Genomic DNA, 19,072 nt, shown 5'->3' with positions numbered 1-19,072 from the left:
ATATGCCTTTTTATTTTCCCTTTCTGAAAAATATGTTGCAAGTAGTCATGTTAAATTTGCTAATTATGGGCTAATTATAGGAGCAAAAATATGGCAAATTGGTGCTGGGATTCATGCGTGCCTATGAATAATTAGCTAGCTAAGTGTGTGTGTATATATATAGACTAATACACTTTGTTTATGGTCAGACGTATCCAGCCTAGCTATGGTCATTAGTCTGCTTGTTTTGTACAAAACAATTAATGGCAGAGCTACTGTGCTCTAGATGGGATCTAACATCCACTGGTTTCAGAAAACAAAGAGGATGCCAACGCAAAAACATGCTGAAAACACGCGCTTTGAACTTCAGGGCAGCATGTGATAAGAGAAAGAAAAGAGGAGAGGTGCCGTGTGATGAATTCGATCTCTGTATTAGTTGACTAAAGAAAATGTCAGCAACAACAGGAGATCAAGTAGTTTCTCCATTCAGGGCCAATAATTTGATGAGATGTCTGCAGTGCCGACCTCTAAACCAAGTCAAATAACACTGTGGCTAGGGGACCATGGGTGTCAGGGTCAGCTCTAGCTAGGTCGTGTTTAGTTCACCTCTAACTACCCTTAACTTTCAACTTTCTATCACATCACATCACATCTAAAATTTTCCTACACACATAAACTTTTAACTTTTTTTTTCCAAACTTTTAACTTTCCCTAAACTTCCAATTTTTTTCAGGTAGTAAACACAACCCTTGTTTCCTTCAAGTTCGAGGACGATGAGCGGTACTGAAACCACCAGCGAGGTAGAGGTAGGTCGGGTGATCGCTCGGGCTCTACCGCTAGCGTCCTTCGTCAACAACACATAAAATTATTGGTCACTAACAAACGTCTTTTATCATCCGATTTCATAGCGATGCCGATGGCATGGCTTCGAGCCAGCACGTTATACATTGCCAATAATGGGTCAGACTAGCTAGTTTAGAGGTTTGCTTTTCACATTAGTTTTATTGACTATGCATTTGTAAAATGAGTTTAGTAAAAGAACTACGATTAAAGAATTACGGTACCGTGTGGTTAGTGAAAAAAAAACAACTTCAAGAAATCATATATGAGGCTCGAAAGGATACATTTGAAACCATCGTAAACCTTCTTTTTCTGACTAAGAATCATCAGAAGCTGCTTTTTTGTGACGTAACAATAGTTAGAAGCCGTGATGCAAGCCTTTCGTTTTATTAAAAAACACTCGACCGCCATATAAAAACTAATCAACTTTGGATGCTTGCCAACGTTTTCATGGCTACGTGTCCATATTAATTATATTGTATTGTATGCAGGCCATGCATGAGAACCACAAGTTGGGAGGCAGGAGCTTAATTAGTCAATGGTACTCCTACATCAGTTGGTACTTTGCTGTACCTGCCAGAACAAACCCTTGATTAATATTTCATTAGAGAAATGCAAATGTATACTGGCTCACAAGAAAGAATATACTTGGGCCTATAAAAAAGAGGGAATATAATTGTGCACTTGACCCAATTTTATGTTTTAAGACCAAGGAGTATGATTTTTTTTTTTTGGGTGGGGGGGGGGGGGGGGGTGTCCAGGAAAGGACTACATATGATGATTGAGCTGTTACTGAATAAAAAAGAAAACAGAAATTAAACCAGCTATACTTAGTTCAATCTTAGTAAGCAAGTTGATTATGGATGTGCTACCAGCTATCTCCAGTCTTTACAAGTCGGCGCATCGTTGTATTGATGTGTGCTGCTGATTTAAACCCTTCATTATGGTATTTCTTCTTGTGTTGATTTGTCCCAGTTTCCGGGGAAAAAAAGGGAAACATATGTGAGATCTTTCATTTGCATTGTTGCATTGATCATTAATTCCCCTGCATAGCTATGGGCAAATTTTCGGTCCAATTATTGAAGTCATCAAATACTCACCTTAAAAAGTATGGCTTGCCACGATATTTTAGGTAACAAATTTGTTAGCCATAGTTATGACAAACAAAGTTAGGCAAACGTTAAGAGTCTAATAATGTGCGTGCCAAGTCTGTGATGAAACGGCCAGGCCGATGATGTTCCATGCAAACAACCGATCAAATCATTATTGCAACCCAAGTATCCATTGGCTTGGCTCCTGATCCATATAAACATTCATTGTCGTATTCTAGGGCCATCAGTTGTTGCACTGGGGAGCCATGAATATGTCAATGAATCAAAGGGTAGGTTAAGAATGTATCTAATTTCTTTGAAGTAGGTAGGATGTGTTATCTTGGTTTTCAATCTAGTTTGTTTGTACCTTGTTGAGTTTGGAAAATCCAAATTGACATTCTTCTTTTGTCTGGGAGGAAGTAATAAACTCTCCTATAGCCTCTTACTTTTCTACTCATCCTACTGCTGCTCCCCTGAAGCGAGAGAAACAGAGTTCTTTTGCGCTTGTGTGAGATTAAGTGATACTACCTTCGTTTCAGATTATAAGATTTTCTAGCATTATTTACATTCATATAAATGTTAATAAATATAGACATACATATATATCTAAATTTATTAATATATATATGAATATGTGCAATGTTAGAAAGTCTTATAATATAAAACGTATGAAGTACTGTATATCATGCAAATTTTAGATAATGTAAGCATTATAACTTCCTTCTTTGTTACTCTTTAGTATTCTCCACCAATTGGATATGCACACGAATATATGTATAACGCAAATGATAGGCTTCGAGTGAACTTAGTATATGTCTTGTCTTGCTTTCTACTACTACTCTAATTAAAATATCTCAACCAGGAAATTAATTGAATATGCATGTATTCTCGAAATTTAGTAACTTCTTCTCCTTGTTAGTAAGCACGACGTATATTCCTCTTGTTTTTGTTCGGTTTGTCGATCCAGGTTAAGCATTGAATAAATTAACTTACTTGAAAAGGTGAAAAGCGAGAGGCCACCAACACTGCAGAGGTTCCTTCCATACTCCTTTTTCCCTTTAAAAACCAAGCATTATTCAGCAATCATCAGGATGCAAGTTAATTAACTGACCAGTTTTCCTTGTTGAAGTTGGTGATACCCTTTTGGCCCCAATCTTTGAAGATTCTAATTAGTAGTTACACTCATTATTTGCTTATGGATTGCATGCAAGACTACTGTGCTGCAGTCGACAAAAATAAACTTGATAGTAAGCCTTAACCATGATGAATGACGAGATGTCTGTTGTTAACTGAACAGCTGAAAACCATGATTCATGAAACGACGATTTTTACAGTCAATAATATATCCTTTTCACTATATAATTTCATTCAGCTGATAATTTCAAGGCTAATGAATGATGAGTGTAGTTTATAACAACTATGAAGGTAGCCTGTGCAAATACGCGGGTATGCATGTTACACTTCGTTTATAAGGACGTAAAATTAACCGGATTATTTATACAACAATTTAAAAAAACGACATTGCTCAAATAATTTCTTTGGATAAGAAAGATATAAATAACTTAATATGGTTATATATGGTTTTTAATAAAAATATAGTTAATATAGGATGTACTCATAATCTCATTTTATATCTTCTGTTTTTTTTTTGTAAAACTAAAGTACTGCGATGCAAATGTGGCGATGAGATCATGGTGTTTTTTATGTGTGGTGGTAACAATGTAGAAAAGCACTCTAGATATGGGCTCTGAACTAAGAGCATGGCCAAGATATGCCTAAAAATCTCTCTCTGAATCTCTTTTTGAGATTCTCTAATAAGGAAGGATTATAAATATATTTTCTTTCAATAGAAAGTATATATTTAACTTCTAAAATAAAAAGATGGGCCTCTCTCCACCCGGACCTTATCAGATCATGCCATCTGGTAGAGGCTAACGGGCGGGTGATCGCTGGTAGCGATCAACCCGCCCCTCCCCCCTATACTCCTCTCCCTTCTTTCCTTTCATCATAAAATTAAAAAAAACACAAAGTTAGTAAAAAAATAGAAAAAAAATCTAATACTCTCATTCATGTGCATAGACTTTATATCGTAAACTTTGCACACATAAACTTTATGTATAGAAATATTTTATATATAAAATATTTGAATCCGAATTTGAATTTGAATCGGGTATATAAACTTTTGACTTATAAACATTCGCTCTATAAACTTTAGGTGGATAAATTTTAGATGTGTAAACTTTAAGTGTATAAACTTACTAAAAGAGGAAAAATATAAAATATTTGAATTTGAATCGGGTATATAAACTTTTAACTTATAAACATTCGCTTTACAAACTTTCGGTGTATAAACTTACTATAAGAGGAAAAGAAAAAAAAGAAAAAAAATGATCGCTGGCAGCGATTGATCGCTTATTAAGAATTTCGTCCGCCGATCGCCCATCAGTGTCACCCTCCCCATCACCTCTTTTCTCGGATGCTAAAAAGACGGAAACTGGGAGTGAGAATAAAGGAGAAGGGAATACCAATTTTGAAAGAAAGGTCATGGGAACTGAACGGAGGAGGGACACTATTGGTGATATATTCTAATAGGATCAAACGTGATTAACTCTCACTAAGGATGAAACTACCGTTTCTAAAGAACGTTTATAGAATGTTAAGTGCCTTCTAATCTGAGACATTTATCTTCTTTTTAAAATTCATGTAGTTTTTTCTTAGGAGGGTATAGAAGCACGTCTCACATAACTTACGCACATACGTTTTTATTCAGTGCACGGGAGATTTATTTTTCAATGTTTTCTCCCGTGAACGGTAATTCGTATTTATACATACAGATTTTTCTTTTCGATCTAGGAGCATTATTTTTTTCCAATAGATCTAATCCAATGATCCAAAACGTACAATTGGTTCACCTATTTAAGTAAAAAATAGACGGTTGGTTGTTTTACTACTTTATTTTCTCTAATTTAATAGAACACCATGTAGTGGCGTATAAGTGTTTGTAGAGTGCCACGTGACAGTTAGGGAGTGTTTCTAGGAAGTTTAATGAACTTTTAATATATAATAGATTATTCGAGGGCACCAATATATATCAAAGATTAAAAAGTTGATAAGTTGATTTGAAAAGGTTCCTATCAAATATCGATATAAAGAAAGTTTTCATAAAAAATCGTACTATTTAGAAGTTCAAAACCGCAATAATCCATAGTTCATAATATACCGAGAATTAATGAACCATCAAAATAAGTAAGGAAATGGCACGGTCTTTGGATCTTCATCATAGATAAAGGAGACACACCAAAAATATTTTCTTAAAAACAAAAATCAATCTGGCCCTTTTAAAATAATGGATAATACGGCATTTCATCAACAAAAGATATAACTACTTATCATAAAGTTTTGCCTCAAAAGGAGAAATTCATTTTATTCGACCCTAATTGTATATAATTATCCACAATTGACAATTAACTCGAGATTTCATCATGTACTATATTAATTCCTTATCCTCGTCACACATTTTAGTTAATTCTAGAACCTCCGCCGGTACGTTGTCCTAAAAAAAATACCTATACATAAGATTTAGTTAGATCTTTATCAAAAACGCCATATCATTTACTAGATTATTGCCGTTGACTTTTGTTAAGTTCTTTCTCAAAAATATTTAATTTATCCCTATAATCGAATAGATATAATCCGTGCCAATATTTAATTTGTTAATAGCTCCTGGATTGTCCGTAACAAATAATAGTTCCATTTTTGTACAATGGAGACCCAAGAAGTCAACTCAAGTGGCAACAGTATATAATGCCCTATATGGCAACAAGGGATATGACTTAGTCGATCAGTCCATTTTGCAAGTAGCCATGTTTAGTTATGAAAATATTGCAAATAGTCATGTTAAAAACTGCTGTAGTAATTACTACTACTTCCTCCGTTTAACAATGTAAGTCATTCTAACATTGTCTATATTTATATAGATGCTAATAAATCTAGGCATATATACATGTCTAGATTCATTAACATCAATATAAATGTGGAAAATGCTATAATGACTTATATTTATGAAATGGAGGGAGTAATAGCTAAGTTTGGATTTTGCTTCTAGCCAGACGTAACTAGCTTAGCTAGTTAAGTACTCCTATGAGGCCTTTAGTCTGTTTGTTTTATACAGTGTTCTAGATGGGATCGATCGTCCACTGCTTTGAGAAAACAAGAGGATGCCCACGCAAAAACTTGATGAAAACACGCTCTTGATCTGCAGTTGACTAAGAAAATGTCAAGCAACAACAAGAACTAATAATTCGATGAGCACATATATCTGTGACATTTGTGTGGTTACCAAAGAAACAATGCATTTGTGAAATCGTCACTGCAAGCTATTCCCCCCCTAAAAGATGTGTTCTTTTTTCTGACGCAAGAAATAGTCAGAAGCTGTGATGAATAGTACAGTACTTTCATTTCTTTGATGAAAAAAAAAATGCAGGGTTGGTTGTCATGCCCATGGCGATGGAGCACGTATGATAGGATCAATAAGTTGGGAGGTAGGAGATTAATTAGTCAGGTAGTACATTAATTTGGTACTTGCATGCAAATGGTACACCGGAGCACAAGTTGGTGCACCTGCCAGATTAGTAAATCCTTATATTTCATTAGAGAAATACAAATGTATAGCGGAGTACAAGGAAGAAAGCACTTAATTAGGCCTTAATAAGGATCATATACTTAGGCACTTAGTCTCCATTAAGTCTTCAGATCAAGGGTTTCTTTTTTTTTTTTTTGGTGCCAGGAAAGGAATATGCCATAATTGAGCTGGTTACTGGTGTAGGGAAAAAAAAGAAAGAAGAAAACCAGCTATGTTCAGTCCAATTTCAGTAAACAAGTTGATTTGTTTATGTTCTAAAGAAAACAACAACCAACTTCGGTCCAATCTTAATAAGCAAAGTTAATTATTGATGCCATATGATGCGCGCTCGTGAGGAGAAACATACGTTGTGAGATTTCTTCTGGGCCGCCGGGCTGGCCTGGGCTACAGAATGTCACAGCCCCATTGTTTGGTTTGTACTTATCTATACAGGCAGCGTACACTATGTACACAGGGTATAGCTGTACTCATGTACACACGTATATGTAGCCATTCGATCGACATCCCATGGCTAACTCTCCAAGCGTTGGCGATTTTACGAATAACCCCGGCCTCCTCCACTTCAATTTTACAAAAACACTCCTTACAACTTTCTGGATTAGGAGTTGAGGACCAATCCCAATCGTAAAGCGCCTGGCCAGCCCAGCGATGCGCGGAGGTGGAGCGACGACTACTCATCATCTTCGGGGCTATTTGGATGGGACTAAAAAATGTTAGTCCTTGTCACATTGAATGTTTAGACACTAATTAGAAGTATTAAACGTAGATTATTGATAAAACTCATTCTATAATCCTGGACTAATTCACGAGACAAATCTATTGAACCTAATTAATCCATCATGTGCTAATTATGGATTAATTAGGCTTAAAAAATTCGTCACGCGAATTAGCTCTTATTTATGTAAGTAGTTTTGTAAATAGTCTATGTTTAATATTCCAAATTAATATCCAAACGTCCAACGTAACAGGGATTAAACTTTAGTTCCTGGCCCCAAACACCACCGGCAGAGATGGCGCGGCGCGGAGGCCGCGAGCTCGAGCGGCGTCTCACCTTCGGAGGCGTTGACGACAACTCGAGGGCAGAGACGGTGACAGCGGCGCCGCGTGCATCCCCAATCCTCGACGTCGCCGGGCCACCGGCGGAGACGTCAACATCAGATCAGATGCGTGCATCCCCATCCTCGAGGTTAGCAGCTGTATCTGGAATTCTGAATGTTCTTGCCGTTTTGATCTTTTTGTTTCTAATTTCTTTCTCGCTTGGTTCTGCTTGCAGTAAAGGCGCGAAGAAGCAGAAAACGCCGTAAAGCTGGCCAGCGATTTGGAGTCTTATCCTTGGCGAAATATGTATGTAAGAGCAGGTACAATAGCTAGCAGACTATTAGCCAGCTATTAATATATTTTAATAAGATAAAAGATGAGAGAAAAGAGCAGTGGGCTACAGATCTGCAGCACGGACTCTAAGACGCAGTGTGTGTATGACAGGTGGGACCATATATTAATAGTATAGTAAGTAACTATTGTATAAATTGGCTATTAGATTGGCTATAGATGAATTGAAGCTTGTAGTGGGCTATACTATTGAACTTGCTCTAATATGTGTGTGGTTTAATAATAACTTAAAGATTGTAAGGGTAGCCGACGATTTGTCTGGTCTATCAAGCTAATGAAATTAATTGCTATTCCTCTTGAAAGAACTATATTATCGTGGATGTTTGATTTGCATATACTCTTGTAGTAGCTGTGGAAAAAAAAAATCTGGTCATTGAGCATTCAGGTTACTTGAGAGTTTTTCAGTGAATGGATTGAGTGAATTGCCAGGGAGCATTCAGATTTTTCTAAAGCGATGGTCACATGTTGTCAAATAGATCAGAAATAATTGTGGTGGTAGAGCTGCACATCTTGCTCAGTTATGATCACAGTTTCAGTTTCTATGTAGTGACTGCAGAGCTTGTACTTAAGCTGTGATTTTGAATAGTTCCTGGGCTAAGAAATGACATTCAATATACTAAATATCTTAAAGATGCTGGATTAGCTGCCTTCCGGGCAATTGAGCCAGCCGTTATCCAATACAATCATGACACGTTGTTTTGTTACAGTTGATCAGCTGCCAAGCCAGGTTAGCGCTTCTATGGGCCAGCTGATTTTTTGGCCCAATGCACGGCAGCCTTTTAGTGCTCAGCAGCCCATCGCGGCATCGGTGCCGTGACCTTGCTCCGTCCTGGTTTTCCTATGCGCTGGATCATCCGTCGGTCACCGCTATCCTCTCGACGCGTGCCCCTTCTCCATCCCCTATCTGACCATCAGCGACGGAGCGACGATAGTGCTCTGCCATGGGCGTACGGTGGCGACGGGGTTGGCTACGGCTGCTGCTCCACTACGCGGAGAGCCCTATGAGGACCAGGGGAGGTAATCTGCATCGCTCCTTCTTTCTTCCACTCCCTTTTTTCTTCCATATATGGAGCTGGTTCTATTTGCTGCTCCTCCCGCTTAGTTCTTGGGGATTTCCAGCTCGGTGGTTTCCCTCACCGCATCGTCTCGTGTGGTCCGACCGTTCCTGCTGTGCTCGCTCTTGATTTCCCCATTGCAAGCTCTCGATTTCCCCATGGCAGTGCCGATGTTGTGCCAGCCATACTTGTGCTCACTGTTTTTTCCCTGTTTTATGCCTTCCAGGCTGCGCTCTTGGATTGGTGTCTCTCCCACATCGCGTCTTGCTTTGGGGGGAGGGAGGGGGGCATCTTTGCCTCCCTCAGCTACTTCTTGCTAAGGTATTAAGTATAAGATCACCTGGTTTTATCACGGGGATGCATGTTCAGTTCAGTACGTATGTGTGGTGCTGTGGTATATGGGTAAACTGAGATGATTATGTCACTGGATGTTTGTTCACTTCATTTCGCATATATGGTTCCCCTCTGTTTTTTTTTCATTAGATTCCTGATTAGCTACGATTTGGCATATATTTATGTTATTTCGTTTTTCATCTTTCCTGCCGTGTCTCGCTGTCGATTTCCCCATTGCAATGCCGACGTTGTTCCATCCATGCGTGTGCTCAGTGTATTTTTTTTCTCTGCCTTCCAGGTTGCGGGCTCCAATTGGCGTCTCTCCCACACATCGCATCTTCTTTTGGGGGCAGGGAGGGGGGCATCTTTGCCTTCGTCATCTACTACTCGCTAAGGTATTTAGTACAAGATCACATTGTTTTATCACTGGGATGGCTATTGAGTTCATTACATATGTGTGGAGCTGTGGTATATGGATAAACTGAGATGATTATGTCAGCGAATACCTGTTTGCTTGATTTCGCATATATGGTGCTCCTCTGTTTTTTCCCTTGGATTGCTAATTAGCTGTGCTTTGGCATATATTTACACTATTTCATTTTTGTATTGTCCTGCTATGTTACATATTCTTTCGTAGGTTGGTTTTTTTATCTCTTATGTGGGATACATGTTTAGTTCATTTCACATATGCGATGCTGCGATATGTATAAACCGAGATGCTTTTGTCTCCAGTATAGCTGTTCGGTGGATTTCGTATATATTGTTCTCCTCTTTTTTCCCTCCTTCAATTACCAATTGCTTTGTTTTACATTGTTCCGCTATGATATATATTCGCTCCTCTTTTTTTCCCTCCTTCAATTACCGATTACTTTGTTTTACATTGTTCCGCTGTGATATATATTCTTGGTTGTTTTTCGATCGCTTGTGTTGTTGCCAGTTGATTTCGTTCGGCATCCATCTATTTCTTCCTTTGCTGGACCTTATACAGTTATATGTTTGGGTTAGCCTTTCAATGTGGTTATGTCTTTGGTGTTTTACCATTTTCGTAAACGCATTTTCAAATATTTGTATGTTCCAGTCTAAGCATCCGAGAGCTCCTGGTTCAGCCCTTGATGATTTCCCACTTTGTTGCTATTAGATATGTCATATTATGTCCAGTTATTCAGTGCTTGCTTATATGCATCTATCTTTCTTCCATATTTCTATAGTAGCTCGTGCCTCTGTTCTTTATTCTTTCCCTCTCCATTATATATTCATCCATATGTTTTTCTGAATGTGTCTATATTTTGCTCCTTTCGTTTCTTGGTGTATAGAAATGACATGGAGCCATCCAGATTCGTTCGCATCTGCCCGCGGAAGCGTCCACATGGTACTTGGTGATGTCATTATAGTTTCGTATGCAAGCCTCGGAGTTAGCAAGGCCATTAGCGATCCTTTTTTTTCCTGATTCACACTTTTGCTCACCAATAGATGGGTCCTCCATATCATCTGCTGCCAATAAGCACTTAGAGCTCACGGGTGGTGTGTCATGTGCCATAGGTATGTACGCTCAATAGTCTGAGAGTTAGCGAGGTCATTAGGATAATCGTTGTTTTTTTGTTTCGACTATGTTCGTTTTCAGCCACAGGACTTCAGAAAAGACAGAGGCTCATACTGCTAGCAATGGAGGCATAGATGAGGTTATGCAATACATCAAATCCAGATACTTATCAACTTGTGAATCATTCTGGAGATTATATGGTTTTGAGATCCATGGAAGGAGTCCTTCTGTTGAACGCCTCATTGTGCACTTGCCGAACATGCAGTTCGTGACATACCATGAAGGAGCTGACCTTGAAGAGGTCATAGAAGACCCTGATTCCTCTAGAACAACGCTTACTGAATGGTTTGCTACCAACCAACGTCACATCTTTGCCAGGGATCTCACCTATTGTGAATTTCCTTCCAAGTTTAGCTGGGATCCTAACAAGAAAGTTTGGACAAAGCGTAAAAGAGGAACCAAGATAGAGAGATTAAGGCACATCCATCCAAGTACTGGGGAGCCGTTCTATCTTAGAATGTTGCTCATGGTAGTTCGAGGATGTATGAGTTTTGAAGATATTAGGACATATGAAGGTGTGCTGTATGGCAGCTATCGTGAAGCCTGTCGGGCACGTGGTCTCATTGGTGATGATGCTGAATGGGATCACCTCTTTGAGGAGGCAATTATCTGGGCTACTTCATACCAGCTCAGGAACTTTTTCATGACTGTACTAGCACACTGTGATGTAGGTGATGTTAGGGTTTTGTTTGATAAGTACTAGAGACACATGGTAGATGATTTTGCTTACAAGTTAACCAAAGCTCTTGGAGTACAGCGCACAGCTATTCTAGAAGTTATGTTGCAGGATACCTTGCTCAAAGAGTTGGATGCCATGTTCTCAAATAATGGCTTATCAATCTCATCATACAATTTGCCAACACCAGTTGATTGTTCAGGATCCAGTGCAGCAAATAGGCTTATCTTGGAAGAGCTTAGCTTTAACCAACATAGCCTCCATCAAGAATCTTTGTCCATGTATGCCAGCTTGAACGATGACCAGAGGATGATATATGACAAGATTTTTGACAGGATAGACCATCACGAAAAGTGTATTTTTTTTATATCTGGACAAGGTGGAACGGGGAAGACATTCTTGTGGAATGCTATTATGGCAAACCTGAGATCAAGAGGTGAAATTGTTCTTGCAGTTGCCTCTTCTGGGGTTGTAGCTCTGCTCATGCCTGGTGGAAGGACTGCTCATTCACGGTTTCGGATACCTATAGATATACATGACCGGTCGATGTGTGCTATTCATAGAGGGACAATCCTAGGAGATCTTATTAGGAAAGCATCATTGATTATATGGGATGAGGCGCCTATGACACACAAGCTGTGCTTTGAGGCATTGGATAGAACTCTACGAGATATTCAATCCGCTGATGAGCCAGCTAATGAATATAAGCCTTTTGGTGGTAAACCTATTTTACTTGGTGGTGATTTTAGGCAAGTCTTACCAGTGATTGAGAAAGGTACAAGAGCTGATGTGGTAGATGCTTCGCTGGTTAGGTCTGCACTATGGAAGCATGTTGAAGTCTTACACCTTACCATTAACATGAGGCTACACAATCCATCCCTGTCGCAGCAAGCCAGGGGTGAATTGGCAGAGTTTGCTAAATGGGTTCTTGACATTGGTGAGGGTCGTGTTCCCATGAACAAAAGACAAGGTGAGGTTGAGAGGACATGGATAGAGATACCTAAGGAGTTGCTGCTTACTCCCTACGGTGACAAGATTACAGCTATAATTGATGTTGTGTACTCGGATTTTGAATTGAACTATGACTGCATTCCTTACCTTTCTCAGCGTGCAATTGTCTGTCCCGTCAATACAGTTGTTGATGAGATTAATGATAATATGCTTGCTAAAGTGCCTGGGGATGCAAAAGACTATCTTAGCAGCGACACTATTTCAAATACACTTGAAAAGCCTGCAGATTTTGATCTATTGTACCCCATAGAATTTCTAAACTCAATATCCATAAACAATTTCCTGGAACATCGCATATTCCTCAAAATTGGTTCAGCTGTAGTCCTGCTTCGCAACATTAACCAATCACTCGGCCTTTGCAATGGGACAAGATTGATGGTCACCCGACTCGGTGATTATGTTTTTGAGTCCAAAATCATGACTGGCACAAATATTGGCCAGCTGGTCTGTATTCCACGAATTGTCCTAAGTGGGAACAGTCCAAAGTGGCCTTTCACGCTCCAACGAAGGCAGTTCCCAATTAGGCTATGTTATGCAATGACAATAAACAAATGCCAAGGGCAAACTTTGGGGAATGTTGGTGTATACTCAGAAACCCTGTCTACACATGGTCAGCTATATGTCGCTATTTCGCGCGCTACATCGAAGCAAGGCCTCAAGTTGTTGATAGAGGATGATGATGGCAAGCCTTGTTCCACTACCAGGAACATCGTCTACACTGAAATATTATCGTTGCTGTAGATTAATCTTATTGTCAGTTTGTCACTGTGACTACAGCTAGGAATCTTTGCTCCTTTTGTTCACCAGTTTCTTCTATGATCCCATTTCTCCATGTTACCGTTTGCTTGTGTAACTTAAGCAAGAACTCATCGTCATATAGTGTTCTATCCACAATGGCTATCCATATTTTTGGTTTTCGCTATTTGTTACTGCTTTCTTTTTACCCTTCAATGAGTTGTTGTTCATGCTTGTGTTCTTCCTATTTGACCAGTTGATTGTTGCAGTGTCTTCCATATCTGCATATTAATTGTTCTTTCTTATTTTTGCATATTCTTCTCTTGGATGCAATCAGTTGCTTTTAAACATGCCTGCTTGAAACGCTGTCAGTTGGGAAACAGTTCCCACCTCGAAAAAGAAAAAGATATATCCTGCACCACAGTTCCTTCAACAATTAGGACTTTATATCTTCATATCATGCAAGGTATTATTATTATTATTATTATTATTATTATTATTATTATTATTATAGTTTCCCTCTAACCTATGTAATGCCTTCTTTATGTGTTGCAGATGGATTACACTATACTAAGGGATGTAACACAGGAATCACACCGTTGGCATGTCCGAGTGCGAGTCACTCGCTTCTCGCAGTTCACTGCAGCAAATGAACCTGACAAGATTCTGCGACTTGATTTAGTCCTGCTTGATGAGCAGGTATAGCAATAAGCACATGGTCATGCCTTATTTTACCTCCATGCTATTTGTCTCTTACACATCCAAACATCAACTGGGGGACATGATGGATGCGCAGATCCCAAGACGTCATGTTTCTCAATTCAAGCCTTTGCTGAAGGAGGATGTTGTGTATTACATCAGGTACTTTGAAGTTGCTGAGGCGCGCCCTCAGTACAGGCCTGTTGATCGGATGGTCATGGCAAAATTCACTGCCCACACAACCGTTAGAGAAGACACTGAGGCACCATCCACATTCCCATCTCATGCTTACAAGGTTCTTTCTTTTGATGAACTCAGAGGTCGTGCTCATAGGAAAGATATTCTTTCAGGTGACTCTGTTTGGTCCAGATCAATCTATCTCATTCCTTATTAGCTTTGTCCATTCCCTGCTTACTGCCCTCACTTACTCATGTGCAAATTTTATCCCTTATACTACTCCTGTAGATGCTATAGGTATAATGACAGCCATTGGACCAGTGCAAACTGTTTCTTGTGGAGGTGTTATGAAAGCTGTGCTTAATGTCCACATAACCAATGGAAGGTATGTATGCGTAAGCTGCTTTTGTATTAGATACAAAATGACTTAATTGTCCGCACATGTATTGTCAGTTTCTTTTTACACATGTACAGTCCTTCTTTTTTGTTTATAATATCAACATTGTTTCACAACTCTCTTATTTGCAAGTGTGAATACTATCTTAATTCATGCACATTATTTTCCACCCCTTCATTCTTCTATGTGCCTACAGCGAAACTGCTGTCGTTGCATTGTGGGGTGCCCATGCTACACAGTTCCACGCTGAAAACTTACAGCAGCAAGCAGACCATGGACCTGTTGTTATATTGTTTGTTGGATTAACTGTTAAATTCCGAGATCGTAAGAAATAAATTCTTACCCTATTATCACCTCTCCCATTTACATATTTGCCTGTTCTTGCTTAAATAATGTACTCTTTCATGCTTGCCAGACCAACTAGCCCTACAAGGTAGCACTGTCTGTAGGTGGTATCCCAATGCACCAATCCAGGAAACAATTTCTCTCATAAGCAGGCATCTCTTTGCTGCACTCTTTCCATACACATAAACATGCTTCTTCTTTGTTCAACTTATATCTTCCTTAGTTTATGTGTTATATGGATCAACCATATTTCCCTAGCCTACAGACCAAAACACTAATTTGTTTCATATTTGAAGCCTCCATGGTAACCCACAAGCGGTAAGGGCAATAAAGCCGAACTTCGGTCAGAAAGAAGCTGTACATGTAAAAGTTTCTGATATCTGTGACCTTAATCCCCACGAAGCCTTGGTAATATAGTGTACCTCCCCACACCTAATGATTACATTGTATAATTTCTATCCATGTGTTATGAGTGCCATCCTTTACTTCCTCTGTTTCTCACATGTGAACCAGGGCAATAGCTATATTGTCAAGATAGCCATCAAGGATTTAGTCCCTGCTGAAGCCTGGTGGTACATAGCATGCAGCACCTGTAAGAGAGGAGCAGGTAGAGAAGGGAACACATATAAATGCTCGAGGTGCATCACTAATGCAATTGAAACAAGGTACTCTTACCACCTACACACGTTCAGCTCTTCTCGATTGTTTTACATAATAAACCATTCAGTATGCTACAATTTGAGCTATAGAACATAAGATCTACTTCTGCTACCTTCTATAATAGGTACAGAGTGGCTATCGTAGGTGTCGACCCATCAGATTTAGCGAACCATGACGCCAAAACAGCTGAGTTTACCTTCTTTGGAGAAATTGGCTACCAGTTGATTGGCATCCCTATTCTTAACCTGGTTGCATCTGTCCAAGGAGCACGAGGTATAGTTCCATCAGAAATCAAAGCAGTTTTTGGGAAACAATATGTCATTAGAACTAGTGTGTCACGTGGCTCATTGCAAAGAACTAGAATATCTTACCAAGTGGATTCCCTTATGCTAGCCTCACCAGATGCAGCCCACACAAGTACTCTGCCTAGTCATGATGCTTCTGTGGCATCTTCTCAACATGGCTCATCACCAGCTGATGCAATTGAACTGCACACGATAATTGGCTCTTCTCTCCAATCTATGACACCTTCCGCACCATTGGTGCTTCCAGATCCAAAGGTATAATCATATAGCTTCATTCTGCAGCAATGTGTACTCTCTTACATATAGACGATTGTAAATTCTTATATTAATATTGCTTGTGCATAGGCCACAACTGATAGCCGTGATGATCAGCATGGGACAACACCGCCTACTTCAGAGGCTAGCACTATATTCTGTACTTAGAGCAAATATGTATGTCTGTCCCTTATCAAACCTAACTGACCACTAATGCTTTATCAGGTCCTGGCTATGGCACAACCAAACAAAAAACGTAAATCTTCTGTAATTGATGAGGATCTTGCTCAGGAAGGGTAAGTGACAATGCACAGTTTCATATTTACGTTCCTTGTTTTTTTTTCTTTGAGTTTTCTCATGGCTTAAACAAATTGCATCTGTAGTTCATCTCCTCGTGAACATGATTGTCAGAAAGCATCAGTTGTGCGTGCGCTGTTCGTAGACAAACTGCCCCCGCAGCCCCCAAAATGTATGTAAACATTGTTAGCCAACTATATATTACCTGTGTGCTCATTTGTTACAGAAAAACTGACTCTACATTACATTTTGCCCTTTAGGACTTGAGGGCTCCATATAATATCACCCCACCAAAGCGGTCTTTTGCACCTGGCATGCCAAGGCGTATACTCCTGTCCCTGATCAAGCAAGACTAATGCTCACATATTTTGCCCAATGTATTTTGCAGTGGGAATATAAATAGGGGATGTGTTCTTTTGTGCAAGCCATCAGACCAAATGACATTACTTCTACGTCTTACAGGCTTGCGAGCCCTAGTGGCTAGCAGAACGATAAATGAATTCGTATAAATAGTATGTGGTGTCTGTACAATATGCACGTTCTAATCAAATATCGCCAGAACTTATACTCTTATAATTGGTGCTATATCTATTCGCTGCACACTGTTTCCCAAAGTCTTCTTATGTTTGTGCCAGAAAAACACCATTTCCTATTGTTTCTTATATATGCAGGGCTGTAGTCAACCATGTGTTACCAAATACTTATGATCCGTGCATCGATTAGCTTATTCTTGAAAAGCATACTTGCATATTCCTGAAACCATAGGCACACTCTATTTTTCTCCCTTTTATGTCCAAAGCATGTGGTCAGGCACTATTCTATTTTTCAGCAATTCTTTTCATCAGAACAAGCACCCGTGCCATTTGAGAGCAGCAGACCATTTACATGTACATATTAATTGATCGCGCTGTTATAGTATTCAAGAATTTCCAGATACCGACAAACATAGCTAACCACCATACATAGAAATTATAGGGCTTTACTGCTTACACTACCATTCCATCACAGATTACATATGTCTGACTATATACTATAGACAAATACATAACCACCATATATCATGCCTACATGCTGTTCCATGCATACACACCCAGCTATACACAACTGCTGCTATATAACAGACACTTATTACAATCAACTGCAGGATCCCTACTGATAAAATACTAGACATAATATCAGTCACAACATCTGTTGTTTTCGCTCAGCTTAGTTCCCAAAAGCAATCCATGCAGGTCTCCTTAGGCTTAGATATATCTAGCAGCAACACTGGTAAGATTAGCCAACCCTTCATCCACAAAAGATTCAGCATATTCACCAAGACGGTGCACATCGTATAATACTCCAACCTCACGATGACTAAGATCATCAGCATCAGGACCTCCTACAACAGAAGAACATATGTCATCACATATTTGGTTGACAGAACCCAATGAATCTAAAGCTCTATCCCAGCCGATTTCCAGCAACCGTGCCTTCTTTGCAAGAGTATTGCATTTCTTCCTAGCTCTCCCAAGAGCTCTCTTCAGTCGCTCTGTCTCAACATGATAGCGATTCATGTCAAACCAATTTATATCATCGAACTCCACACTACATTCTTTCTTGATAACAGAAATTAAAGCATGTGCAGCGCTTTCTTCCGCATCGCATGGTCTTATAGCTAAAATACCCTGTGCACGAACAACAAAAGGCTCTCCAACTCCTCTTGCACCATAAACAGTTGCCTCAACAAACCCAACATAGCCATCTGCTACAGCACGGCAACTGTATCGTGCCTCATTTGCGCCTATGCCTCTCAAAACTTCAGACAGCAACGTTTTCGACCTGATCTGCACGAGCCAACGCTGCTCTGTTAAACCATAACAAAAACAACATCACTAACCATACTGACATCATAAAACCATCCCCTTTCTTCCCCTATTCCTAAAACTTCCTATAATCATGCATTTATATATAAATCATCCAAATCACCATATGCTGCTATAAAGATCCAGATCAACACGGGTCAACTAAAAAATAATCACACATCTAAAAAAACAAGCCCCTCATACACAGCTCCTTCAGACCAAACAAGATGCAAGAGACTGAACAAAACTAGCACCATAAATTTATAAGAGTATACCTAGGTCCCCAAGATTAATCGGAGCATATACAAATACACTAATACACATACCTTGTGCAGGTTCCTCCATACCAACTGGATAGTCCCTCTTACAGCAACAAGATCTAACAAAGCAGTAGCAGCGCCGCCGCAACCACTCAGCATAAAGAAGCAGCCAGTTATACCACATATATACCAGCCTCAGCAAAGCAGATTCAATCCCACCATGACACGTTGCCCTGGGACAACCGAGCTTAACTCAAAAAGGTCGTGCATCATAAATCCCAAAACCAGCCCACTAATTATGGGACTGTACATCTTTAAAAGCCCAATGTCAAACATAAAAGGAAAAGGCCATAACTCCTCTATGGCATAGCACGATCAGCCCATAATAACAGCTTGACATACCTCCACTACCAAAAATACGCTTTCCATATACTGCACCGGTACGTACCAGATAAAACCCATCTCTTAGCAGCCGTGCAGCG

At 39.5% G+C, this 19,072-nt stretch overlaps 1 protein-coding gene across 1 annotated transcript; it reads left to right on the top strand.

The window, feature by feature from the left end:
* The first annotated feature begins 12,229 nt into the window (after positions 1–12,229).
* LOC127759868 (uncharacterized) lies at positions 12,230–16,666 on the top strand. Its single transcript, XM_052284085.1, has 13 exons — positions 12,230–12,855; positions 13,724–13,817; positions 13,907–14,049; positions 14,126–14,400; positions 14,516–14,612; positions 14,821–14,948; positions 15,040–15,121; positions 15,266–15,377; positions 15,483–15,634; positions 15,754–16,189; positions 16,280–16,333; positions 16,415–16,485; positions 16,573–16,666. The coding sequence occupies exons 1-13, from the start codon at positions 12,230–12,232 to the stop codon at positions 16,664–16,666; spliced, it is 2,364 nt and encodes a 787-aa protein (XP_052140045.1).
* Positions 16,667–19,072: the final 2,406 nt, after the last annotated feature.

Source organism: Oryza glaberrima, chromosome 1, assembly GCF_000147395.1.
Source record: "Oryza glaberrima chromosome 1, OglaRS2, whole genome shotgun sequence".
NCBI classification, from domain to species: domain Eukaryota; kingdom Viridiplantae; phylum Streptophyta; class Magnoliopsida; order Poales; family Poaceae; genus Oryza; species Oryza glaberrima.
The sequence above is the reverse complement of the archived record's forward strand: the minus strand, read 5'-3'. Positions and strand labels throughout refer to the sequence as shown.